This window comes from Talpa europaea (assembly GCF_964194135.1).
Source record: "Talpa europaea genome assembly, chromosome: 6".
In the NCBI taxonomy this organism is placed as follows: Eukaryota; Metazoa; Chordata; class Mammalia; order Eulipotyphla; family Talpidae; genus Talpa; species Talpa europaea.
Genome location: NC_140072.1, coordinates 5,670,994 through 5,697,752, shown reverse-complemented (window position 1 = coordinate 5,697,752; position 26,759 = coordinate 5,670,994). Strand labels below are relative to the sequence as shown.

At 50.4% G+C, this 26,759-nt stretch overlaps 1 protein-coding gene across 1 annotated transcript; it reads right to left on the bottom strand.

Moving 5' to 3' along the window:
• Positions 1 to 881: 881 nt before the first annotated feature.
• Positions 882 to 1,766, bottom strand: LRATD1 (LRAT domain containing 1; the record flags this gene model as incomplete). Its single annotated transcript, XM_084234512.1, has 1 exon — positions 882 to 1,766. One exon carries the CDS (start codon positions 1,764 to 1,766, stop codon positions 882 to 884), a length of 885 nt encoding a protein of 294 aa, XP_084090638.1.
• Between the last annotated feature and the right edge of the window lie 24,993 nt (positions 1,767 to 26,759).

The window sequence follows — 26,759 nt, the reverse complement described above, 5'->3', positions numbered from 1 at the left end:
ATGCAGCCCAAGAAGGGAGCAATCTAGGGTTAAGAACAGCAAGCGCCTTTCAGTACAAACTCAAGTTCCCAGACGCCAGGTGACTTCCTGCGCTCCGGGCCAGGCTGGCTCTGAACCAAAATTGTCTGCGCCATTTTCCTCCTGGGACCTGGAGGGCTTTCCTGCTGCCAGGAGGGAGGCTCCCGGGCAGAAGCGGGTGCGGGGAGCGTTTGCTCCCCTGGGTAAAAAGACCGGGAAGCAAAGAGTATCTGGCTTAGCCGGGGCCTGGAATGCGCTGTGGAGAGACCTGGGGCTGGAGAGCTGCAGAGTCCCGGGAGCCCCATGCGCTCTCTTGTGGAATCACTCACAAGCGTCTAAGGGGCAGCTCGGTTTCCTGGAAATCCTGCGATCTGGGGACCCATCCGAACAGGGGCTCACCTGCGCCCTGACAAGCTCAATTCTCACCTCGGCTCGGCCCGTGGATGCCGGCTGGCGCGGGGGGTGACGGCCCGGTTCTAGACCAGGGGAGGTTCTCTGTCCGCTGACGGTCTCGGAGCAGGGACTTGGGGAGGCCGCGTCCCTGCTCCCGTGCGCATCTCCTTCCCCCCTTAACACTCAAGGGGGCGGCGCTCGCTGGGTCTCCCAACACCCAGGCCAGCCCCGGGGGGGCTCGGCCCGGCGCGCGCAGCTGCCTGCGGTGGGGGAGCCAGTTCCTGAGACCTCCAGTCCCTGGCCGGCGGGGTGCGGGGTGCGGGGTGCAGCCCCGGCCCTGGCCGCGCCGGCGGCCGCGCGCGGGGGGCGGGAGGGGCAGAGTGGCCGCCGGGGCGGCCCGGGCGCGGGGCAGGGCGCGGGCGCGGGGCGGGCGCGGGGCGGCCGGCGGGGCTGCGGCCCCGGGGCGGCGGCTACTCCTTGTCGTCCACCAGGTCGAGGTCGGCGAGCTCCTGGAGCACGCGCAGGCGGCCGCTGGCGTCGATGCGGCGCTTCTCGCGGATGAGGTCCTCCAGGCTGTGGAAGCGGGCCGTGTGCACCTTGTTCTCCCCCAGGTGCACCTTGAGATAGTACTGCTGCTGCGGGGGCTGCGTGCCCGCCGGCACCTCCCCGCCCGCCTTGAACTCCCGCTTGCCGAAGCGGCACCAGGCGGCGAAGCTCTCCGAGTTCGTCCAGCAGATCTCCTCGCTCTTGAGGCCCAGGTGGCCGCAGGCGTTCTGCACCACCAGCTCGGCCAGCAGCGGGCGGTAGCGGTACCAGCTATTCACCACCCGGCCCACGTTGGCCGCGCCCGCCTCGTACAGGCTGTCCTGGCGGATCTCGCCCTGGTGCAGGTGGATGATCTGCCCGCCGCCCACGTAGACGGCCCAGTGCGGGGCGGGCGCGGGCGGCTCCGGCGCGGGCTGCAGCCACAGCAGCTCCAGCAGGTCTCCGGGCGCGCAGAGGGTCGGCAGCGCGGTCACCGCGTAGACGCTCAGGTCGGCGCCCTGCGGGCCGCCGCTCACTTTGGAGAAGATGCATTCCTGGCCTCGGAAGGCTGAGAACTGAGTCTCGTTGAGGACCAGCTGGTGCAGCAGGTGGTGGTGGTGGCGGCCGGGGCTCTCCGGGCAGGGCGCGCAGCCCGGCGGGGCCTTCACGCCAAACTTGTCGGGCTGGCCGCGCTCGTCCAGGTCCTCCTCCTCATCCGAGAAGAAGTAGGCGACCCCGACCCGCAGCTCGTCCTTCTCGATCCCCGACGGGTCCCCGGTGGGCAGCTCGCTGTAGTTGAGGTGGGTGATGCGGTCCAGTTGGTTGCCCATCAATGATGCGGCGCGGCGAGGGCCTGGAGCGGGGATCTGCGGGCGCAGCGGCACAAACACCATCAGAATCTCGCTCCGCTCCCAGGACGCGCGCTGCCCCCCGGACACCCCCAGCCCCACCCCCGCCGGCCCACGCGCCCGCGCTGGAGTCGCCTGCGCCCGCCGACAGCCCCCCCCCCGAGGCTCCCCGAGGCTCCCCGGGGCCCGAGGCGCGCAGGAGCGGCCAGCCCGGGGGGGCGCGAGCGGACGCCCAAAGACTCCGATGTTCTCCGAGCCCCGCGTCCAACTCCCGAAGGGGGATCGCCGGCGGCGGGAGGGCTCGCGGGGTCCCGGCGGGGCGCACCCGCGGCGCGCACTGTGGCGGCTTAGGAGAAGGGCCCCCAGAAGAGACGGAGGGGTGCTCTGGGGGGAAGAAGCGACACCGGAGGCCCAGAATTTCGCGAGCTGGGCTCCCGTTCCTGTCCCCGCTGGCGCCAGCCCACCCCGGGTTCTGCACTGGGGCGCACGCCTCGCCGAGGCGCAGCTTCTCACAAAGACAGCCGGGCGCGTTCGCGGGCGCTCGCTGGCACCCGCGAATCTTTGCACACTTGTCCAGACACAGACAGGCCAGTGCACCGGTGTAACAATGTCACACACACACCACGACACCCCTTCGCCACGACACGCTCAGAACCCGCGCTCCAGCCGGATCGCGGCCCCGCGCCTCGGCGCTCCCAGGTAGGGACACCCGCGCGCCCGGCACACCTGCCCACGCGGCAGGTGCGCTCTGCCCCGGGCTTCTCCTGCCTCGCCCCAGCGGGGCCGCCGGCCGGCTGCGTGAGGGCGAGGCTGCTCTGTCTAAAATAACCGAACAAAGAGGCCGGGAGGCAAGGGAAGGCTGGGGGAGCCGTGCGGGGTGTGGGGCGAGGTGTGGGCGCGTGGGGAGGTCCACTGTCAACCCGAAGACCCCGCTCCCTCCTACCCGGCGTAGGGTCCAGGCAATCGGACGAAGAGAAAGGAAAAAAAAAAAACCGTTTCCAAGGCAGAAGGAAGCCGCTTCTCCGTACCCGAGATTTCCCTGCTCCCGAAACCCCAAACTCCTTTAAAGTCTCCAGGTCCCCATGGGTGCTGCGGGGCGGCGGGGCGAGCGGTCCGGGCGGCGCGGGGCTGCGGCGCGGCTGTGCCCCGCGCGGGCCGGCGCGGGTGCCCGGAGCCGGCGGATCGGGGCTGGCCGGGGCGCCTGCTCCACCTGCGCGAGCCGGACTCCGCTCTGGGTTCCCTCAGCCCAGCCGGGGACGCTAAGTAGCCGGAGCCGCCGGCTCCAGGGCCCGCCCCGGGACGCCCTCATTGGTGGGGCGCGCGCCCCTGCCCTGTCAGTCTCCGGCGCGGAGGGGCGGGCGCAGGGGCGGTCCCCACCGTGCGCCCCGCCCGCCTCGCCGCCCCGCGCCCCCGCGCGCGCCGCCCCCGGGAGCCCGGCCGGGAGCGTGGGCGAGGAGCGAGCCCCGGGCGCCGCGCGCGGCCCCCCGCGCCCCCCGGCCGCGTGGAGCCGATGGTCGCTGAGCGCTGCCCGCCCGCGTGTGTGTCCAGGGCGCGCGGAGCTCGGCAGGGACGCCGAGTCTGGGGCGAAGAAACGAACCCCAGGGCACCCCGGACACTGCGGGCCACCCGGGGCCAGGACTCCGGGAACCTCGATTCTTGATGGCTCCGGGATCATAATCCTGGGCCCGCAGACCTTTTCCTGCCCCGCCTCGACGCCTATGAAATTGCTCCCACCTCTTTGGGCTCGTCTCCTTCGGCACTTGGGAAGCTGCGGGTCCGCCCCTGGCGCCAGGTTTAAACGGAGCGCGGTGCCAAAAGCGGCTGGCACGTCTGCGTCCTGGGCAAGCCCTTGCCGTGCCCCAACCCGGGAGCTGGCCTCCGGTTTACTGAAAGACACAATAGGGGTTTTGCAAGCCCCGGACCTGCCTTTGCTAAGGGGGTTTTATTCGGGTTTGTTGGAGCAGGGTGCCCGCAGCAACTAATGATTGCTCCTCTGGATGGACAGTTAATGAATGTGCTCTGGGACTGGATGCGGAAAGATGACTTTCATACGTGCGGGCATTTCAAGATCAACAGTTTAAAAAGGGCGTAGTGTTCATCTCTTAAAAAGGGCCAGAGGTTGGTGCTGCTTGCAGGACGACGGGGGTCCAGTAGCCTTTCTCTGCAGCCTGCTCCCTTTCCCAGGGAGACGTGGGCTCCACCTCTCGCGCCCCCGTGGTAGCTGGTGCAAACTCTGCTAGAAGTGAAAGCCTGGAGGGCTGCCCTGGGCAGGACTTTGTATGGGGGGCCTTTGTATGGGGGGGCCTTTGTATGGGGGGCTGTTCCGTGGGCTCCACCAGCAGTGACAAAAATGACAGGGGTGACATGGGTTGCCCGCTTGCAGGTGGCGGGGCTTTATGCTGAGAGATTTAAATCATTTAGGTGATTTAATCTTCCTGCCTCTCTCGGGGAGTCATAACACATGAGGGAACTGAGGCCCAGAGTCCAGTGCCGGCGATGCATTCAGAGTCTGTGGGACCCCAGGGCCCGTCTTTAACCAGAGGAAATCTTGTTTCATCAGATGAGAAGACTGGAGTCCCAGAAAGGCTGCCTGATTGACCCAGGGTTGCATGAGAACCGGCTCATGTTATGACCCTTTCTGGTAGTCAATTTTTGAACTGCAAAGTCTCCAATTCAGTTGCTTTCTGGAAAGTCTCTGTCTGTCCCCCACACTCCAAATACAGTGATTTATCAAATTAGATGCTTAGCAAGTACTGCTGGATAAAATGGTTTTCAGACAACCCCTTTGTGCATTTGACCTGCAACGGTCTTTTTGGAAACTGGGCTGCTGTCCATGGACAATTTGTGAGAATGCAAGTGTACAAGTTGCTGACCTTGGACCTGGCCACAGGTTGTGGTGACCTTCTTCATACTTGCTGTGAACAACAGACAACTTCTATTGACCCTGAAGTCGAGAACTAAACCAGTGACTTCAGAGATCAAGGAGGGACTTATTGGTCTGGTTATAACCCGGACTTCAGGGAGGGGGTATCTGAAGACTTCCTTGTTGCCGTTTGAGAAGAGCACATTGGAACTTGACTTTGCTCAGAACTTGACACTGAACAGCTTTTTTAAAAACAACAGCAACAACAAAAAAAACCTCTCTTCATCCCAAGATCAAACTGTGTGCACGTTTACGGCACAATTGCCTGGGTTGCTGTGCCCTGTCCTGTCCTGTTCCGTGCTGCTCCCACCGACAGAGCAGGCCAGCTGCCCCTGTTTAGAAGTTTCCCAACATGGGCCTCCCTGGTGGCGCAGCGGTTGAGCGCTGGGTTGCGAAGCTGCCCGCAGTCTCTGCAACAGCGGTTCGATCCCCGGCTGCTCCCCGGACACGGGAGGAGGGTCCCACATGGCGCGCAGACCTCTCCTGCCGCCCGCTGCTCCCCTCAGCAGTGTACTTCGGTCCTTCTGCCTGCTCTGCTCCCCGCTCTGGCTCTGGTGAATTCTCTCACCCTCCCGCGCTTCTGACTGTACCCAGTGCTTGTATAAATACATAAATAAACAAACAAGTAAATAAATAAATCTTTAAAAAAAAAGAAGTTTCCCAACATTCTAGAGGAGGATGTAAACATAAAATATTGTCAAGGCTTTGAAAGAAGTGCCCAAAATTTAAACATCTCATATGCAACTTTTGAAATCTCCCTTCCATCCCCTCCCTTGCCAAAGTAAAGTTTTCCCGCAATTTCACGGGGGAGTAAATGCTCCGAGTGCTCCCCCTTGAAATATAAGGCAGATATATTTGGGCACACAATGACCTGTCTGAGGCCTGGGAAAGAAGGGAGCTAAACCCAACTGGTGACTGCAGAGCCGGGGGTCACTGATTCTGTCTTCAGCGTCTTTCCCTGCTTCCTCATTTAGCTTCTACTCGATAAGTGGAGCCCCCTCTAGCACCAGCCCCTCCACGCGTCCGTTCCTTACCCAGTCTAGTTGGGACTGTCTTTTATGCCACCGCAGGGCCCTGTAAATATTGCCCCTGAGATATGTCAGGGGTGACAAAGCGCACACCACCTAAATGTCGTCCTTCTTTGAGTTTCTTCTCTTTCTTCCTCAATAGAAAAAGAACTACTTGGGGCCTCCCTGGTGGTGCAGGGGGTTGAGCACAGCACTGTGAAGCTGCCCATGGCCTCTAATCATGGGTTCAATCTCCTGTCCGCCAGGGAGCTGCCCATGGGGTGCAGCAGACCTCTCCGGTCTCGCCTGCTGCTCCCCTCAGCAGTGTGTTTCAGTCGATCCGCCTCTTCCGGTCCCCACTCTGTGAGGTTTCACTCTGGTGAATCTTCTCACCCCACCCCCAACATCTCTGGCCTGTACCCCAGTTCTTATAGGCATAAATAAATTTTTTTTTAGAGAACTGCTTAAGGAAAGTTCCAGATCTAGTTCAAATCTTAATCCATTTGTTGAGCGTGGGATTTATACACAGGTGATCTCAATGGTTACCCCTTCCAACTTAATCATGCAAGAACAGCGGGCTCTGTTTTATTTGGTGAGCGATCATGGGATCTTCTTTGTTTCTACTTTCACCCAGCTGAGTGCTTCATCACCTGGCACGTGAACTCAGTCAGCTCCTAGGTGAGAGGGTTGCTGTGTGATAGGCAGGGGTCTCCGGATGGTCCCCCAGGATGATGGAAATGCACTTTCCCAGACTTGAACCCAGGTTTACTGAAACTTAATCTCAGGATTCAGGCTTGGAATCTGCATTGTAAACAGCCTTCCCAAGCGTTCTAGAAACAGCCTCGTAATCACTGATCAAGCACTACTCAAATGTAAGCAACTCTTCTTGTTCTCCGGCTACAGTGACAGCCTCGGAAGAACAGGCCCTTACTGGGAATCCTGTTCTCTAAACAGTCTATGGCTTATCTCTAACAGAAGCGAGGCTCATTTTAGACTTGCTCATACTAAGCTGGTAATAAAGGTTTCCATTCAAAGGTAGGTGAAGTCAAGTGGCTTTTTAAAAGTCGTGGAATAACTGTGTGTGGCATTGTGAGAATTTCTCTTTTCTGTTTCAACTCCTGTGCTCCAGTCCATCCTCCTAATAGGCTGTGGTCAGAGCAGAAACCTGAGCCTACAGGGAAACTCCCAACTGCTGAGTGTAAATTTCTCTTTTGTCCATTGATGGGTGAGGAAAATCCTTTGTTTGATGCTACAAAGAATAACTGCTTGGGTGTTGGTTTTGCTTCTGGATTTCCCTTTGATTTCAGTTCCTTTTTCAGCCTCATTCCTGTCAAAGACCAATGTGTCCTGTCTTCTCAATGCCATCTCCTCTTGCCTCCTGAGGACCTCAGACTTTCAGTCTCCTCCAGCTTCCTGAGGGCCTCAGACTCTCAGTGACTCTCCTCCACCTTCATGTGCAACCTGACATTCCATGCACTTCCCTCCAGTTGCATGTAAATACTTCCACCTCACATCTTAAAAACCGCCCCTGACAATCCACCCCCCTTGAGATACATTCTTGTCCTGAGAGAGTTGTCGATACATGACTAACCCCGAACCACGTGCCCAACATCCTCCAGCTCTCGCCGAGGGAACCAGGACTCCATTGGCATCAAATCTGATAGATGCTTTCAGGTTATTTCACATTGGACTTTGCAGGACATGAGACACAGCTGAGGGCTTCCTCCTCATCAAGCCAACCTCTTTCTTCCTTCCATCTATTGTCTCACACTCTCCTGGCTTCCCTTCAGTTTCTGGCTGTTCTTCTGCAATGTTTCACTGACTCATTTCTTTCAACTTGTCCTTTCCATACTGGTTTTCTATAGGACTCTCTCCCAAGATTCTTTCTCAATGGGTTCTCCTTAAGTGGACCATGACTGCTTCTTGGGCTTGCATTGTTTGTGTGGGGGATGGACCTCTCAGGCGCCGCTGCTCTCCTGAACTATGGCCCCGAGTACCCAGTGCCCAGGAGCCGTATCTCTGTGGCTGTCCCACAGATGCCATAAGAGCTGCTGCCCCATGCTGAATTCTTCTCTTGTCTGGAAACCTTCCCTTTTGTCTTTCACTGTGTGGACGGGCCTCCTTGACCTCTTGGTTCTGCAGGGTAGTGCCCAGGCATGGATTAGTTACCCCTTGTCCCTTCTCCTTGGACCCACATAAAACCATCCCAGCTCCTGTTCTGCCTCATCGATATCTTTTTCATCTTTTCACTTTAGCCCACTCCTGCCTTAGTCCTTAGTCCAGCCATGGGAACGCCCCTCTGAGTGGCTGCACCCCATTAGCTGTGTCTCCTGACCCCTGTTTTGTTCCCACAGTCACGTCTGCACACGACCGTCAGCATGGTTTCTAAAACGTGGGTTGGTTTAGGTATGTCCCTGCCTGGCCCTCAACACTCCACTGACTTTAGGAAAATTCCAGACTCCACGTGGTGGCTTCACCATCAGGACCTTGTTCATCATCCGGAGTTGTCCTGTGCCGTGCGCCTCCTACTGCTTCAGCCTCAGTGATTAAAATCATGAGTTTATTTTCACCTTTTTCTCTGTTTCCACTACAATGATACTATTTAATAATAATATTATTGAAAGTCCTCAGCGTTTGCCCAATAAACACTTCTGATAACAGCCCATCCTTTCTTGTGTCAGTGTTCCTGCTTCCTCTGCTCAGCTTCTTTCCTCTAACCCCCCCCCCCACCACCCCCCCCCCCCCCCCCCGCAAAAAGTTCTTTGTTCAGGACTCCATTGAGATTTCACTCCCTCTGACTCACCACAGCTCCCTCCTCCAAAGGCAAAGGTGCAGCAAGACCCTCCAGCTGGGCCTGGGCCTTTGGGCTCCCAGGTAGATTTTGCCTAAAGACTGTGAGGAGGAGGGTCTGTAGCTGCGATGGTCCCATTGTTTTCCTCAGCACTGAGCTCTTCCCATGCTGCAAGGTGGAAGTTCAATGCATATTTATCAAATAAAATTGAATTGCTAGTGATCATTCCTGGGAATCACAGAAATTCATTCTGTCTCTTTCTCTCTCTCTCACTCCCCCCGCCCCCTGCCGTGCACTTTTCCTTTGCACTTAAATTATAGATCTCTAGGACAGGGAAGAACACCTATGAAAACCTTTTTTTTTTTTTTTTAAAATGCATCACTCATTGATAGAAACATTTTAGAATTTAGTCAAAAGGGAGGGTGCTATTTTCCAACAGTAAAGCATGAACGAGCCATTCGATTTGCATTTCATGTGTTTTTCAAGGAGTTTCCTTTGGACATCACGGTGAATTCTTTTTTTCATCAACGATGCTGATTTCTTTTGTTTTCCTTGCCCAGTCATTATATTTATCATCATGAAGTATCTGTTTATTTTCCAGATGTCAAGTTTGCATCTAACTACAGACATAGCACATAGTTAATAAAGTATGGTTTCTATTTTAAAACATATACTTAACATACCACTCCTGCTAACACATCCTCTGCTTGCTTGTAAATTACCAAGGGCAAGAGCTTCAAGGGTTCTCACGCCTCCATCCCATCATGCCTCCTGCTTTGAGCTTGCCCTGATTGCTGTCCCTGTCTCTGCCTTTGATCCTAATAGCTGAGCTTGGCCTCTCAGCAGCGAGCAGCTGCCACGGCTCTGTTCTGCTTAGAGAGCCTGGATTCAGATCCTGGCCCACTATGGTGAGCTTTTAGCCTCAAGTGAGTTGCTTAACCTCTATGTGCATCTGTGCATTAACTTTAAAAATGTGACTCATTATAGTATTTTTCCGTAAGGCATTTCATTGGGTATTAAGTGAAATAACATATTGAAAGTACTCATAGGTCAGTATCTGGCTCAAAATGATGTCTTAATAATTATTAGGCATTATTAAGGGGTGTTGTCTTACTGGGTCATGGCGTTTTCTTCCTTCATGATCTTTTGCATTAGTCTATTGTGGCTATTATTATTACTCTGGAGAACATGAAGTTAAATATGAATAGTTGGTTCAGAATATATCTTAGATACAGTCCATGATATTAGGTTTCACTTTTTTGTAAAGATTTATTTATTTATGCATATAAGAACTGGGGTGTAAGCTAGAGGTGTGGAAGGTGAGAGGATTCACCAAACAGAGTAGGGAGCAGAACAGGTGGATGGACTGAAATACACGAGGGAACAGCGGGCGAGACAGGAGAGGTCTGCTGCGCCCTGTGGGTCACCTCCCTAGCCAGCTGGGGATGGAACTTGTGCTGCAGAGACTGCCAATAGCTTGATAGGACTATGTCTTTAACCCCTGTGCCACCAGGGAGGCCCAAGTTTCACTTCTGATTTCAAAAGCAGTTTGTGAACTTCGTGTACTGAATCAGCCCTTGGGTTTGGACTTGGGGAGTCAAAGGTGGGGACGGTGGAACTCACACTGTACGTGGAGACTTGATTAGAAAATGATCAAATGGAAGCCAGTGGGACCCATAAAATGCTTTCCAAGCATGTAAAAATTAGCACAGAAGGATGAATTATTAACTCAGGGAGGGACCAGGAGGAGGCTGTTTTACAGAGAGACTTTGCAGCTGGACACAGTTTTTCCCAGCAGGAAAGAGAGGCAGGGCCTCCCAGTTAAAAGGAGCAGCACATGCAAACGTGCAAGAGTCATGACCAACATATTTTCAGAAAACCCCGAAGTGGTTTGGTGTTGGCAGAATGTGAAGTGGACACGGCCGGTCAGGAGGTTGCCCATATGTCTACCATGTTAGGTTTTTTAGGAGGGCTGTTCTGACCCACAGGGTCAGGTTATACCAAAGGGGAAAGAGACCAGAGGTGGGTGACCCTTGATATAAAGTGTCTTATAGTCCACTGGGGGTATGAGAACAAATACCATAAACTGGGGGGCATTTAAATCTCACTGTTCTGGAGGCTTCATGTCCAAGATCAAGGTGCTTCCAGGGTCAGTTCCCGGGTCCCCTGGAAGGGGAGATGATGAGAAAGCAAAGGAAAGGAGCCCCATCTCCAAATACCATCACATGGAGTTTAGGGGTTCAAAATATTAATTCTGTGGTGACACAGACATTCAGTTGGTGGCATTAGTAAGTGACGGTGAGCGCCCGGAATAAGATGGAGAAGCAGGGACATCCAGTAACCTGTGGCTTTGAGGTCTATGTAGGACATGGACTCAATAGGGATCAGTGACCCATTTGTGTAATTGGCATAATGGGACGAGTTGGGTGCTGGCCAGCAGTTGGCTTCCATGTCACAGCACTGCCTCTGCGGCAGCATCCCTACTCCTGTCCCTGGAGCCCATCCCTCTCCAGCTGTGGGCCACTGCCAGTTGTTTCTGGACACCCTGCTGCCATTGTTCATAGTTGTTTGGCAGGGTTGTTTTCTTACTGCTCTCCAAACTTACAGCTCACACTACACACCTTCCTGCCTTCAGAGCCTTGATGACAGGGTCCCTGCCGCAGATGTGTGCTGGGTAGTCCCCATCTCTCCTTAAAGGGGGCCCTCGTCTTCCCTCCCTGAGAAACTCTCCCCCACCCTGGGAATGACACTGCTCTCTGCTTCATTTCAGTCCCAAACCATTTCCATTTCTGGTGGCAGATACAATGCTCGGTCCTCATCACCGTCTCTCTTCTGGGCACCTGGGGGCTTTCTTTTTTTTTTTTAAGATTTATTTATTTATGCATACAAGAACTGGGGTACAGGCCAGAGGTGCAGGGGTTGGTAGGGGTGAGAGGATTCACCAGAGACAGAGTGGGGAGCAGAGCAGGCGGATCCACTGAAATACACTGCTGAGGGGAGCAGCGGGGAGACAGAAGAGGTCTGCTGCGCCATGTGGGTAGCTCCCTGGCCAGGGAACGAACTCGTGCTGTAGAGGCTGTGGATAGCTTCACAGTGCTGTGCCACCAGAGAGGCCTCCAACATGGGGCCTTTCTTGTATCCAGCTTCCTGGTCACTCCATGGACCTGAGTCCCCAGGACCAAGGAGGATGTGAGTAGACAGACCTCTCTGGCCTGAGGACCTGAGAGCCAGCCCAGGTTTGGCCCCTTCCGTCCATCATGTTGAAGGAACATTAAAGCGTTGACACTGAAAAGGGAAGCCACTGGGAGGGGATGAGAGTGCCCGAAGAGATAATTGACTGTAAATTAGACTTCCTCTGAGTCACTCCAAACAGCAACAACAAAATCTTTCTTGTGGGAAGCTCCTGGGATCTGGGGATTAATCTGTTAACAGGGCAAAGCCTGGTCTCCTCGGACTAATATGACCAGCAATTTTGGTGTCATCTTGCAGTGTGGGGACAAAACCAGACACATAGTACCTCCCCCCCTTTTTTTTGAAATCACACACTGTCTTTCTTGGTTCTTCGTAAACATCTTTTAAACGGAGTGGGACATGTTTCATGCAAGGATGAGACTGTCTTGGCTGGAGACCAAGAGTCACAACTCATCCACTTTCTTACTTTCATCACTTTCATTTTTTATTTAAAGAACATTTACCTCTTTTCACTTAACACCTGAATCGTGAGCCTAAATTTCCCCCCTCCCCAAGTCAGAAAAGGAACAGTGTTACTTGTCAGAATTTGGGAATCTCTTTTAGTCACGTTCCCCTGAATTTTCCTTGGCATTTTTGAGTAGAAGAGAGATACATAGAATGAAACTTACCCGCTTCCGACTGTCAAGTCTTTGCATAGCAGTAAGCAAACACTCGTATGGTTGCTATTATTATTGTTGTTTCCATTACTATATTTGAGGGCCCAGCAGTGCTGACCTCAGCCAAGTGTTACCAAGTGCGGTTCTCCTAGCCGTGAGCCGGGGCCCTCCCAGCCTGAGAGTGTGAGACACCGTCTTTTATTGTATTTTGCCGTGGTAGTTCTGATTTGGTGTAACGTCTCCAATTTGCAACCTGTGCATCTTGCCTCTTGCCCCTGAGGACCTTCATCAAAATGAGAAGCTTTAACTAAAAGGAGACACTGATGATTTCTTCCTGTTCTGCTCCTTATTTAGTCATAAAAACCCTGTACATCGCTGAGACTGATTTTTCAAGTTTATTATCTCAAAAGTGATTTTAGACATATTACAAATAATAACACATGATGAAAAAGCAGAGGCACAACTCCATCTGGATGACAGCAGCTATTTATAAAATCCTCCAGTCCTTCCAGGCTGGAGTAGTGGCAGAATCTTACAACTAATTCACAGGGCTGGTTTCAGTAGAAAAATCTCAAATGCAGTGCTTTCTGGTTTCTGTTTTCAAATGCACCTTGCATGTTCAAACCCATTTTTTCCCCTTCCAATTATGGAAAGTCTACACTTATAGGGCTGTGAAATATTCTTGGTTTTCTGCTAAGGTTGAGCAAGACGAGCGACCTGGGTCTGCTGTTGCAACCAGGAGACCTGAGGTCTTTCTTAGCCCTGAAAGATTTCAAATTAGCACCTGCCTTCTAGTGAGTCACAGGCAGGGTCTTTCTCTATTTTGGGGGGACACATAGGAATCAATCAGAGAGCATCCTCCAAACCCACGTTCCTGGGCTCCCTGCCAGATACCTTGAGTTGAGTAGAATGTCTAGAAGGGGGGCCCAAGATATTGGTAGTTTGTGGAGCTTTTGGCCTGGGCTCATAAATCAGCATGCTGTGCTCAGGCAAAGTTTGCTGAAGACAAGAAGGAGGAGCCTGGAGCCTTGAATACCAAGCCTTGCAGTGGGGACACTGTGAGCTGGACTGGAGGCATCAGGCACAGGGCACGACAGGGGCTGTCAGCTGCTGAGGGGCACTGACGCTGAGCCGCACCTGCCGTACCTTCCTGTGTGTGCTTTGTAGCATGCACGTGTGTGGCTGCCGGTGCTGATGAGTGGTTTCAAATGCAGGTTTCAAACTGGGCACAGTTTCCCAGCGGCTCTCTGGGGAAGGTCCTGAAGCTACCCAGTTACATCACCTGGATGAAATGGACCCCGGGTAGAATTGGAGGGGTGTGGAGATTTTTTTTTAGACTGATGTGTGCTCTACTTGAGCAATCTGTAGAAAGGAAAAGCAGTTGTGTCCCTACCCTCGATACGTAAAACTCAGAGGATGAACAGGGCACAAACAGTGTCTTGTGCTCACAGCCTTGTGACGCTGGGACCCCGTGGGGCATCTGGCAAGCCTGCCTTTCAGCAGGTGGCCCATTCCAGTCAGTCAATCCACGTCAGCAGGTCTCTGTAAGGGCCGTTCTATGCAATGGTTCTTGAAATATAGGTGTGGGTGGAAGGAAAAGGGAGAAATGATGGAGACACGGTTAATGTCTCTCTGGACAGGGGAATGAGCAAAGAGTTACAAACAGCTGTAGCATAAAGAGAAGGAGTCGATGGCCGGGGGAACATGTTCACAGAACAAAGGAGGTTCGTAGCAGTTGCTGCTCATTGTGGCTGTTCAAGCAGCAAAGCCTTTGCCCAATAGAAATGGGTCGTTAGACCAGAATTCTCTTGTGCTGGTTTCTGAAGGGTCACAGAGGAAGATAATAATTATAATTATTATGGTCATTTTTATTTTGTTTTGTCTCAAAGCAGAGGAAAGTCCTCCTAATGGACTATGGAAAAATGAGACATTACTCTCCAGCCCTCCCTGAAAAACGCTTGTCTACACCCTTTTACACCCTTTAGACTCAATCTGTCTATTTTTATTGGTGTCTGTGTCATATTGTCTTGGAACTGTCTGCTTCTTACAGACAGGGGCTGGGTCTGCTGCTGCTTCTGTGCCCTTTCTCTGATAGTGCTATGCACACAGCAAGTGCAAAATTAATGCAAGTTGAATAAATATAAGCATGATTAATAAACATCGATGGAATAGTAGTAAATAGTCATTCATTGAGGCAGATGCTGATACCTATTTGATTTAGGAGGGATCAGGGCATGTTCATATCTGCACACATCTTTCTCGCATCCATCTGGTCTAGATCCTAGACAGTGGTATCTTTTATAGATAGAAAAACTGAGGGACAGAGAGGTACAGCAGCCAGCTCAGATGGTACAATATCCAGATCTGTGAATAAATATTCTCCTGTTTGCATTCCAGCTTATAGATCAAGCAGCATGGGGAAGGAGGCTCCAGAAGGGGGTTATTTGCATCTTACCGGAGACCTTGGGCTCAGAAGTGTCAGGTAGAAGGCTACCAAGGTGGCAGCAATTCCATAAGATGATGCTATAACAAAGACATACTTACTGCACTCTTAGATTGGACAAAATGTTTGGTGTGAGTTGCTTCTGAGCACCAATGGGAGGGCCATGCTTGCAGGGAAGACAAAGGGTTGGGACAGGTTGGCTGGTTGGGGGCGGGGGGCGGGCAGTGGAACTGGAGCACAGGAGATCTGGGTGTTTGTGCTGGTTCCCGTGGATCATGGGGGACAGTGACTTCCTTTTTCTTGGTCTTAGTTTCTCCTCCCACCAAATGAGAGAAATGGGCCAGATCATTTATAAAGGTACTTGTAGCTCCAACCTGTTGACTCATCTCCAACCTAGAGATACTGTATTGGGAAATAACGGCAGGCTGGAGCATTTTGGAATAATGACGCACCTTATTGGTTCTTCCGATTGAAACATATCTTTCCATGGGAAATTGTGTTTAAATCAAATGATCCCCCCGAGGACCTGCAAGGTTGGGGGCACATCACCAAGAGATGATTGAGACAGAGGTCATTCTCGAAGTGGTTCTCGTAGTGCGGGGTGGCTCGTGAGGGTGGTAAGGAAGACACGTGTGCTGCTTTCTCCACTGGCTTCTCTCCTGTCACCAAGGCCAGTGGTGGGATGGGATTGTTGGCCTTGCCTCCACCGATTTTCTGATCTCAGATACTCAGTTCCTTCCTATAAACTGGGAATGAAATGCCCAGGATTTCCCCTTTCTGCAGGATTCTGCGGGCCATGTGGGGGAAGCTGTGTAAGAGCATTTTGTAAGCTGTAGAGTGCTGTGAACAGGCTGCTGTGAATGCAGGGGATCATTGCTGGTCATCCGTGCACTGTGTGGATGGCCACTCCCTTCTGGCCGGCAAGTGGGCCTGAGAGGAAAAAGTGAAACAGTTTTGGTGTCAGCTTTATCTAAATCCCAGGAATTACCTGGCTGGTGTCCCAGAACCTCACCAAGATGGAGGCTGAACTAAGGCTTGGCAGCCCCGGAATGGGAAATAAGCACCGTTTGGACATCAGCTTTGCTGGGCACTCAACACGATTACAGGCACTTGGTCCACCTGCTGCCAGACCTTAGCAACGCTGTGTGACAGCGAAGGAGTCACTCTCCTCTCTGGGCCTGAGCTTCTTGCTCTTTTAAGTTTTAGGGGGGTTGAAAGGGTGATTCTAGAGTCTGTGGGTCTCTTCATTTTGTGGGGTCCTTGATTTAGTGAGATCTTTAAATGTAGGGCTTATTCCCATATAAAACAGCATCAGGGACCTTTCAATGTAACTGGCCTTCAAGGTAGTGATTTGCTGTGCTGGCAGGGATGGTGCCTGGTGTGGGCTTTCTTTTGGATTCTAAGTCCCACCCCCATCCCAGGGTCCCTCTCCACTCCCCCATGGATGACACCACCTGAGAAACATTGAGCATGTGTTCTTTAGCACCAGAGAATTAGAGAGCTCTGGGCAAAGGTTGGAGGCGTGTCCAGATTAGCTGAAGGTCAATATGGGCACTCACTGGGGCACTTGGGCTTGCCACCTCCTCCAGGAAGTCTTCCCTTTTTCTCACCTCACTGAAATCTGTGTTCCAGTTGTTTCTGCCCCCAAAACAGGCCTGGCCATTGCATAGCTACTGGTTAGGGAAACTTAAATAATTGCATAAGATGATGAATGTGCCTAGGAGGTGAAACTGAAGCGTTCACTACTGAGTAGGAGGAGGCAGGAGACACACTTCCCTCTGGTTCAGAAAATGTTCTTTTCATTTTAACTTGAATGGTGTGTATGTGGCAGGCCACGTGATGATTCAGTGACCATTTATTGTTTCATGCCCTGTCCTGTATCCATTTCTGCAGTTTCCAAGGGTTCCAGCCTATCAGTACAGACACAAAACCTGTAGCCACTGGCGAGAAGTGAGCATTTGGTGGGTTTATTCAGAGTGATTATCCCCATTGATGAAACACAAATCAGGAACCATCCCCCTCATTTCACAACCAGACCCCACTGGCTGGAGCAGCTCACAGCTGCAAAGAAAGTTCTGCCTGAGCAGGAACACGGAGTTCTAACTCCACCCCTAATCCTTGCCTTCAGTCTGGACAATTTCTTTCTACCAGCCTTCATTCTCTCTTTAACAGACACGAGTAGGTCCTAACTATCTGGTCAACACCACTGAGTAGAAAACCAAAGATGAGATAATAAAGTTCTCCCTCGTTGGGGCCTAGAAGTCTACCATGGGTGACAGTATGTATCGATCAGCTACCCCGAGTGTTAGAAGGACCAGGCCACCATCTTGTCATCTGCAAGTATGAGGTGCATTTTGTGGACACCTGGGACTCCTCAGAAATGCTAGTTGCTGTCATACAGAAATAGTGCCCCCAGCAGATCCCGGTCAGTGGGGCTGTGAGCTTCTAACTGGCGTCTGGGACAGGCGTGGTGTTGATCCACAAGGCAGAGTGGGAGGGCACTTCAATCCCAGATTTTGCAAATCAAGCAGGGTGACCAGGGAGGGGTGGTGGCTTGGACTGAGCAGCTGTAGCCTGATTACCATGTGTGGGAAAAGGTGTGCTTCCCTGCTCAGGTACACCCTGTCTCCTGTCTGAATGTTGCCATTTAGAAAGAACCTCCTGGGATTTCAAAATAAGCCAACTTTCTTGTTTTTAGAAACAAAAAAGTAAAGTGATTTCATCCTTCCCAAAAGATTGAAAGATGCTGCAGTGTTAGCAACCAGTGCGGATCTGAATCTTTTGTGAGGTAGCATTTTGTGTGGAAGTAATTTTTTCTTTAAGTGTTTCATTTTGTTGGCTGTGCCCACTGTTAATTCTTCCAGCATTAGAGTTGTGCTCTTTCTTCTTCCCACCAGAAAGGGGCAGCTCTAGTTTTGAAGCACAGTCATCAGGGGGATTTCTTTAAAATTAATCTGTGACTCAACATGTTAAATGAGTCCAGAGACTCATTGAAAAGGCTTTTGTGTATATGCTAATCCCTTGTTCTAGAAAATTCCACTCGTGTCTATGTGCACAGCCAGAGTTCTCTCCCCAGGAGCTCAGTGTTCAGCAAGTTCTGACTCTAGAGCTTCTTTATCCAGGGGCAGGGAGGCAAGGTGATTTTCTCAACTCTGTAGAATCAAAGTATAGTACACAGATGCGGTCTTCTTTATCTTCCCACACTCTTTCCCTAAGTCTGATCTGCTTCCAGGCATCCTGTCTGCCACTGTCCAGGCAGGAATGCCCCCCAACACTCCTCACAGCTCAATCCCACTCTCCAATCACTGAATCCTGTCTGTACCTTTTCTCTAGCAAGACCTGCTCCCCCCCAACTTCTTATCCTAAATCCCTTCTCGATAGTCTACTTTATGTCCTCTGGATGATCAAGACTCCTAGGACAGTTTCAACCTTTAAGGAGTCAAGAGATCAAGAGAGGAAAAACTTTTTGAGAATCTGTTGAAAAGTCTGAACTTTTTCTATACAAGAAAAATTACACACGTATCACCTTGGAAAGTCCTTGTAATCTCTGTATCATGACACCAGATTTAAAACCCAGGAGGAACTGACATGACAGACATACAGATGTGGGGGGGGGTGTCGAAACACCTCCTAGCTCCACTCCTATGTACTCAGGGTTTCAGCTGCAAGTCATATGATAGGAGAAACAATAGATGGAATAACAATGAGAATAATAGCAATGAGAATAATAATAATAGTGATGAGATAAAACAATAAAAATAGCAGATGAGAATAACAGCAATGATATAAGACAATGGGAAGGTCACTGTGAACTGGCTTTCGCCACATTAGGGTAAGGTATTATTACCAGAAACCTGTAGGTAGTTGAAGTAAGGCTTGGTGGCCTTCTTCTTTGATAGGTATTCATAGTAGCTACCAATATCTGCTTCCCTTCCTTCTGAAGATGTAAAAGGCTGTGTCTCAGTCTCCTTGTAGCTCAGTAGGGTCTTGCAAGCAACATCTGTCACCCCAGGTGGAGACAGTCAAAAGCCCACCTGCAATTCTTGGGGCTGCAGTTCCCCCAGGCAGGAGGCTTTGTGCTGAGATGATGGAGCCACACAGGAGAAGCCATCAAGCGGTGAGCCGCTGAAGAGTATCACACAGACCCGCCCTGGAATTTGAGTGAATGACATTCAACTTTGACATTGCACCCCTGCGATTTTGGGAGCTGTTTGCTCTTGTAGTATAACCTGGTTTGCTTTGACTAATGCCTCCCCCGGGGGCACTGATTTGAGAGGAGGGCCCTGCCGCCTTTACTTGGGTCTGGGATGATGGGTCAATCCGTGATCTGAACACCCTCGTGCTGTCTTCTCCGACACAAAGCAGAATAAATATGTCAGCCACACTGTAAGTCAAAATAAAAATAGCCACACTTTGACCTCTCTTGTCTGAAATGTTAGTGACTTCAATTTTAAAGGAATAATTGGTTGCAAAGTGCTAGCAGCCATTGCTGGAAATGTGTCTTCTGGTGGTTCTTTTCCCAGGACATTGTATAAATGGCATGTAGGGGGGAATAAGGGACAGCACATGACCGCTAATGTGATTAATTAGAGGGCTTAGTATAAATGACCGGGTACTTAGTGGGACCTTAGAGGGATTAGTGCTGGTTAAACACCTGGGTGGAGGGGGCCGCTTCATGACTGATTCAGTAGCTGTGAAAGGGGTTGGCGCATTTTTTCAGCAGAGCAATTAATAAACATCTCTGCCTCCACATTACATGTGAGGGATCTCACTTTAATCCTTTCAATGCTTTCACCCTCAGTAATTAGGTAATTAGTTTAGGAAACAATGTAACAAATTCACAAGGAGAAAGAAAAACAACAAATGCACATGAATAAATAAGAGACTTTCATGTCCTACCAAGCCTGTGCTTTCTGGTTCGTGTGGAGGTGCGCCTTCTCCCCTGCAGTCCAGGGCCTTTCCAGAAGGATGGGGCCAGATTTGGGTCCCTAGACAACAGCCAGCAGGGAGCACAGCACTGAGAGATCAGGGTGCTCCACGCAGAGCCCTTTTGCAGACTTCTAGGCAGACTGTCCACGGAGAGCTTGGGGCTGGGTCCTGCACAGCCACCCAGGGGAGGACACACTCGACCTCAAAGGGACCTCGGGCAGTTCTCACTGATTCAGAAATGCGTGTCTCCATAGACCCTTTGCATCCCTCTGCTGGGATTCTTGCCTCTTCTCCTTCAATCACTACCCTTCTTTATTCTTTTCCCCTTTCTGTGACATTCTCTTACCTGTGATCTTTTCTTGCCTGCACAGCAGGGCTGGGTCATAGGAAAGGTTTAAGACATTGGAGAAGTTTGCAGTTTACCTTGAGAAGGATCTGAGAAGTAGCTGCAAGGTTCCCTGAGAAAAGGCGTCCACAAAGCCTGCATGGAATGAGCTTAGGACATCCGTTTCCCCCAACACTATGACATGGGAGCCGATTCTCAGATGTTATGAGCTTTATACCAAACTCGTGGGGCATGAATGAGGCCTGTGCAGGGCTAACGAGAATGGTCCTGCGCCGTCTTGACTCTTTTCTGATTCTTCTCATCTCCCCCCTTTACTCGACTTCATTTCCTTCTCCAGACCCGCGGCCTGTGCCTGCCGCACGGTACCTTTGATCGTGGGTGAGGATGAGGCTGCACATCACTTTGCAAATATATAATTTTGTCTCTGCAATAAGTAACACAAGGACAGCAGTTATTAACCTAAAGCATTGCTTTCTAACAGGTTCCATAGGCTGAGAAAGGGGCTGATTGTTCTTTGTTCCTGGAGTTTCAAGAAACGGGACGTTTCCTCTGGGAGAGTGAACAGAAAGGCTAAGAGAATCCACAAAACAAAGAAGTCGGAAGACTCGGAAAAGGGGGGCGCACGTGGGAGTTTTGGGTGGGCCCCTTTAGGGAGCTCTGCCTTCCGGCAGAGACCAGCTTCAGGTGGTGGGTCCTTCAGGCCTGTGGCTTTGTTACTTGCTTCCCAAGCAACCAGGGAAAACTCTGAGTTTCTTTCTCATGGAGGGAGGGGGATGGGTTATGCATGTTAAGGTCCTTTCCACGGGCTGGGTAGGCATCGTTTCAGTAGCTCAGCTTCCCTTCCTCCTTTCTTTCTGACTTTCCTTCCGTGGGAATGCTTTACCTCGGGATCTACCCTCTCCATGCACTTGCGAGCACACCCTTCAGCTCTGTTAGCGGGGCGTGTCCCCGATGGAAGAATGGCTAAAGAAAATGTGGGACATGCGTACAATGCAATGCGATTCAGCCTTCCAGAGAAGGGAATCCTGCCTTTTGCAACAACCTTGTGGGCCCGATGGACATGATGCTGCGTGAAATGAGCCAGGCTCAGAACAACAGTCGCTGCTGGATTCCACATAGAGGAGGCATCCAGTGTTGCCCGACTCATGGAAGCAGAGAGGAGATTGGGGATGTCCTGAGGTTGGGGGTGGCGGGGGTTGGCAAGACAAGGAGTGGCTGTTTAAGGGACAGTTTAAGTTCTTTGGCTCCCTTGTGTCATAGCAGCAGCCCTTTGCCTCCGGTCCTTCCCGACGGATCAGTGCACACTGGGAAAGGGAGTGGACACCAGGGCTATCAGCCACCTCCTTGAGTGCTTTCAACTCTCACCTGTGCTTCTCGTGGCTTTTCCCCCAATGGGGGCTATTTCCTTGCCCCGGGACCCTGGGGGAATCCCACTCTGCTCTTTGAAAGACTTGACTTACCCTTTAGTCTCCTGATTTTGCACCTTTGGAATTTAGTCTTTGGATGGTGAAACCGATTGTTTGAGGCAGGCCTTGCAGTAGCCGATATTGTCCTCTGGCTGTGCTGCTGTCTTTTACTGCAGAGGTACCACCCCTGGCCCAGGTCCTCTGCCTTCAGCCCTCACCCAGGACCCACCGATACCTCCCTAAACAGCAGCGCATCCTCAGTGGGCCTTGGGCGAGAGCTTCCTCCTCTGGCATTTTAGTCTAACTCCTCACCGCGTCTCTGATTCTTGGGAATAGGTGCTTGTTTGTCTGAATGTATCTTACTTTTTTGGTTATTTTTTTGGTGGAATTAGTGCTGTGTCTTGAAGATGTCCCTCTTTCTCAGAAGTAAACATCTTCAGAATAGACTTCCAAATTTCCTGGAGGCTGTGATTCAGCACAACTACCTCAAAACATTATTAACCATGTTGGACAGAAAGTGGTGTCCAAAAACAAATGGAATCAAGATTTTGCAGCCCGTTGCTGTGCAGCTCACTGGACACTTACAATCAACAAATAACATGTTAAACTCTTTACATGGTTTTGAACAACTTGGTGGGCCCGGCTGCTGCTACTAATCCCAATATTAGAGAGAGATTTAAATATTATTCCTGCTCCATTGTTTAAGAGAAAAGGACTAGATATCAAACTCTACTTATTTCACCAGTGATTTTTTTAAAACACCCAGGGGAAACAAAGGGAAAAATTAGACTATTAAATAGTTCCTGGAGGAAAAGAATCTTATTTTTCGGATTCCTTTTAGACCCAATTCTGAGCCATAATTCTGCTCAACTTTGCTATTGCTGGTTTGCATCATTTTGTGAGAAAAGATAATATCCTCTTCCAAGTCTGGGCCTAAAATGAACCTATACCCAAAATGGAGGAGTTGGATTAATTGATAACTAATGGATCTTCTCTTCGTACTCCCTTGAGGTGAGATTTACTTTTGAGAGACACACTACATCCCCGCCAACCTTTCTCAATGAATCAGTTCCGATAACAAAAGCTATTCTGAATGAATTCCACACCAGTGAGTACAATGCTCACTGCTCAGGCATATCCATTATCTAGAACTTCTCTGACTTAGTGAAACTATGATAGTGCCGTTCTGGTACAGAAAATCTCCATCATTATCTTCTTTTCTGCTATGTGTGGCAGGATCCATTTCAGAAACTTCTAGGCTACGTTAACTGGGAGTCACCATTGAACAAAGCTTCATTCATCCCAAACTAAGCCCAAGTTGATTTAGACTTCAAGGTTAGGTTGATGCAGTGATTCACTGGTTGGATGAAACTTTGAATAATGCATATTGTAATGTTGGAAATGCAATTTATTTTGGACCCCAAATATAGAAATTCTGTAGGGGTTTTTACACATCAAAATCAAATCCTGCTCCCCATCAGTGTGCTGAGCAGATCCACGCTGCTCATCTGAAAGCAGAGAACTGGGAGTTTCTTGCCGATGGTGAGGACTTGGCACTGCACAACAGAAATCATGGGTGGGCCCTCCGGAATGGGCCAGGATGCTGGGTTGCCTTTCTCCACAGGCCCAAGACAACGTGCAAGAGGAAAGTGAGGAGGCCCGGACTCCAGCTCAGCTCCACCAACCAATAATTCAATGAGTGCGCATCATATTCCTTTTCTGGGCTGAGAAGGAATGAGGTGGGATTTGGGGGGAGTGTAGGGTACGGTAAAAAAATATCAGGCTTTTCTGCCCTCCCACCATTAGGATGGATGATGGATCCCTGCAGTCCTGAATGCAGGCCTGATGGCGGACACCTGGAGTAGGGTGTGGGCATATGTATGTGGATACACCTGTGCTGAGAGACTGGTCTCATAAGGGCGATGTCACGGGGACACCAGCAGTACCACAAGAAGAAAAGAAGCAGAACCACAAGAGCATCAGAGAACAAGGCCACCAGAGAACACCAGAGAGTGTTCTCCCCCAACACCCCTGCCTGCCGTGTACCTGGGAAATCCCAATAAAAGCCTGAAAAGCCACTGAGGGCTCCAGGACTCTCTCCTCCATACCCCATCAGCTCGAATCATAGAAAACCTGCCCTGTGCCCATCCTGCCATTGCAGGGATGGTGGACTGCTGTAGCTTCAGTGGTTTTTAAGAGGCCACAGGGAGGGGATGGTGTGACTGCCCTGGGAGATTTGGGACATTATGAACGCATTTCTGGCCGTGACAATGACTGAAGAGGGAGTGGTTAGAGGTAACTGGAGAGTCAGGGCTCTCGACCTTCCCCATCCTGAAGGCTGCCTCTGCCCAAGCGCTCACGAGTCCTGTCCCTTCGGAGAAGCAGAAGCACCAGCAAATGAGCTCTCTAGCTTTCTCTGGCAGTAGGGTTTTCCAAAAGACTGTAACAAGTCCCCACCGCTCCCTGGCTCCCATTCTGGAGACAGCCCTTGGAAGCTCAGATCCAAGATGCCAGGCTATGAGTTTCCCATATTTCCTTCCCCAGACTCCTCCAAAATTAGAGTCAGGATTCCCAAAGCTTTTTCCCCTATAGTTACGTGGTAAGCAAATTTGTAAAATAGCTACACTTGCATGATTTTTGTTTCCAAAGTGCAATTTACTGACTCCAGGTCCCTTTTTCTTCCTGTCAAAGGGAGAGGTCGTGGGAAGCATTTCCGTTGTGAATTGGGGTGTTCCTCACAAGCTGGAATGCCCGTTCTTCTCATGGTCTTTCTCGATGCTTTTTTGTTCCATGAAACCTTGTTGACAGTCAGTCAAAGGGCTCAGAAAGAGGTCGGAGGAAGCTAGATGGGGGTGTGAAGGGCAGAATACGAATTAGAAGTATTTTTAATTTGTATTTTTGATTTTTAATTGTCTAATAGTCCTATTAAAAATAAAGTGAAAAGAAACATTTGCATTTAATAATGTGTTTTAATCAACCCTCTCCATCTAGATTAGTATCATTTCAATAGGAATTCAGCATACAGTTATTAATGCAATGTTACATTCTTCTTCTCATCTGAAATATCTGAAATTCAGATCCGTTTTACTCTTTCGGTAACTTGGGTGCTGGTGAGCTGCCTTTCAGGAACACCTGTGACTTTTGGCTTTCGCAGGGGACAACATAGGCTTAGAACAACCAGGTTTGGGGAGAGCAAAAGCACAGCCCAGGGGACAGCAACTTGCTGACCACACAGCGAATCTCCTGCCTTTTCCTGAAACAGCGCCTGTTGCATCATGGAAAGGCTCAGATGTGCCTTGAACGACTTGGAAAATGGGCTATGTGACTCTACAGTGCTAAGGCGGTGGGGAAAAATGTATTATTTATAATTGTCTGTTTCTGTTTTGTGTTGTTGCGTTTTGTATTATTTCCCCCCTGATATCTTATTCCTCCTATAAGTGAAACCATCTGAAATTTTTCTTTCTTCCTTCTGACATTTCACTGAGAATAATCCTTCTAGAGACATCCTGCAGGGAAGAGGAGGGAGAGGGATCAGAGGGAGGGAGGGAGCAGCACAGGGGACTGAGGTGATGGTGCATGGGTGCATTGGGGAAGGAAACTCTATGGGGACTCCACCCGGGTGGGGGTGGGGGGGAAGCAAACATTGTTTAAAAATGAAAAATGATGTAAAAAAATACATAAAACAATAAAAAAAAGTATTATGCTCAGAGTGAGGTGATAGCTTCGGGTGACTTCTGTTCTATGAAATGGTTGTAATGTGAGGAAGGTTGTGACCCAAGAATTTTATTTCCAGCAATATCGATGGACAGAAGGTATTCATTTAATTGCCATGTGACTTTCTTCTTACACATTGATTCTGTTTATTAACCTAATCATTTCATCTATGCCGATACCGATACCTTGGTACTAGGAAATTCCTGCATGTTTTCTTTTAAATCTATCACAATGTAATTTTAGCAGCGGCTCTGATGTTGAGGGAACTGCCTGTGCACCACTGGGCCTGTAGCTTCTTCATCAATGCACCTGCCTAGTCTTGTAGTACTGCCTGAGGGCCTGGCTCTAACTTTTAAACTCCCATTTATTGGGCCTGTGTCAGGACTGCCTGTACCTTGGGGATCTAAAATTCCCACAACTAATCCTGAAGCATGGAATTGGATTCAGGCCAAAATAAACATTCTCAAGGTCCAACCTGCATTCAAGGTCATTTGGAATCAGAGCAAACAAAAGCCTTCAGTTCCTGGTGTGGGGTTCTCACTCACGCTCGCCGCCATGTCCTCTCGGAAACTTCTCTCATTTCTTTGCCATTGGTGCCCTTCTCTGTAAGGGGAGAGAAAGGCTGTCTACCTACTTACCACATAGGACTTTGTTTTCTAAGCTGTGTTTCCAGGAACACTGTCAGGATGTATCGAAAGGGGATTCTGTTGTCAACTGAGCTTGGGAATTTCTGCAGACCCTTAGAGATTTTCAAAGGGAAGAGCAGGGCCTCCCTGTTGGCTCAGGGGTTAAAGTCTCAGTGCTATCAAGCTACCACAAGCAGCTTCGGCTTGAGTTCGAGCCCCAGCTAGGGAGCTACCCACATGGCCCAGCAAACCTCTCCTTTTTTACCTGCTGCTCCCCTCAGCAGCATATTTCAGTAGATCCGCCTGTTTTGCTCCCCAATCTGTCTCTGGTGAATCCTCTCACCCCCTGTACCGCTGCCTGCACCCCAGTTATTGTATGCATAAATAGAATAAATCTTTAAAAAAAAGAGAGAAGAGCAGCATCTTAAAGGCCTGGGTAGTATTGCAGAAAAACCAATTTATTGTTTAACTTGATGTTTCCTGATTTTCTTTTTGGACCAAGGGATTATTTAATCTTTTCTCCATCACCACCTATTTCATAGACTATGCTTAGAAAAATGTTGTCAGAGAGTATTTTAAAGACAAGGTGGACACAGATATGTGAAAGATATTTTGATGTCTAATAAATTTTTTTTTACTCTTAGATTGCTCAAATACTCTTATTGCCATAATTTTAAGGGTGTTATGCTGTCCCAATATCAACCTATAGATCTGCCCATACTAGACTTCCTCCTAGAATCATAGACATTTTGACACTATTGCTATATTTGCACGTTTCATTTGACATCAGTTAAATAACAGATGTAAAATCAGAAGAAAATTTTGGCCATAAAACATCATATTTTAAGATTTAAAACTATCACATTCTTGAACATTTCACCCCATTCTTCTCTCTGGTTCTCCTGCCTCCCCCTCTCTCCATCTGCCCCTCTCTCACTACCC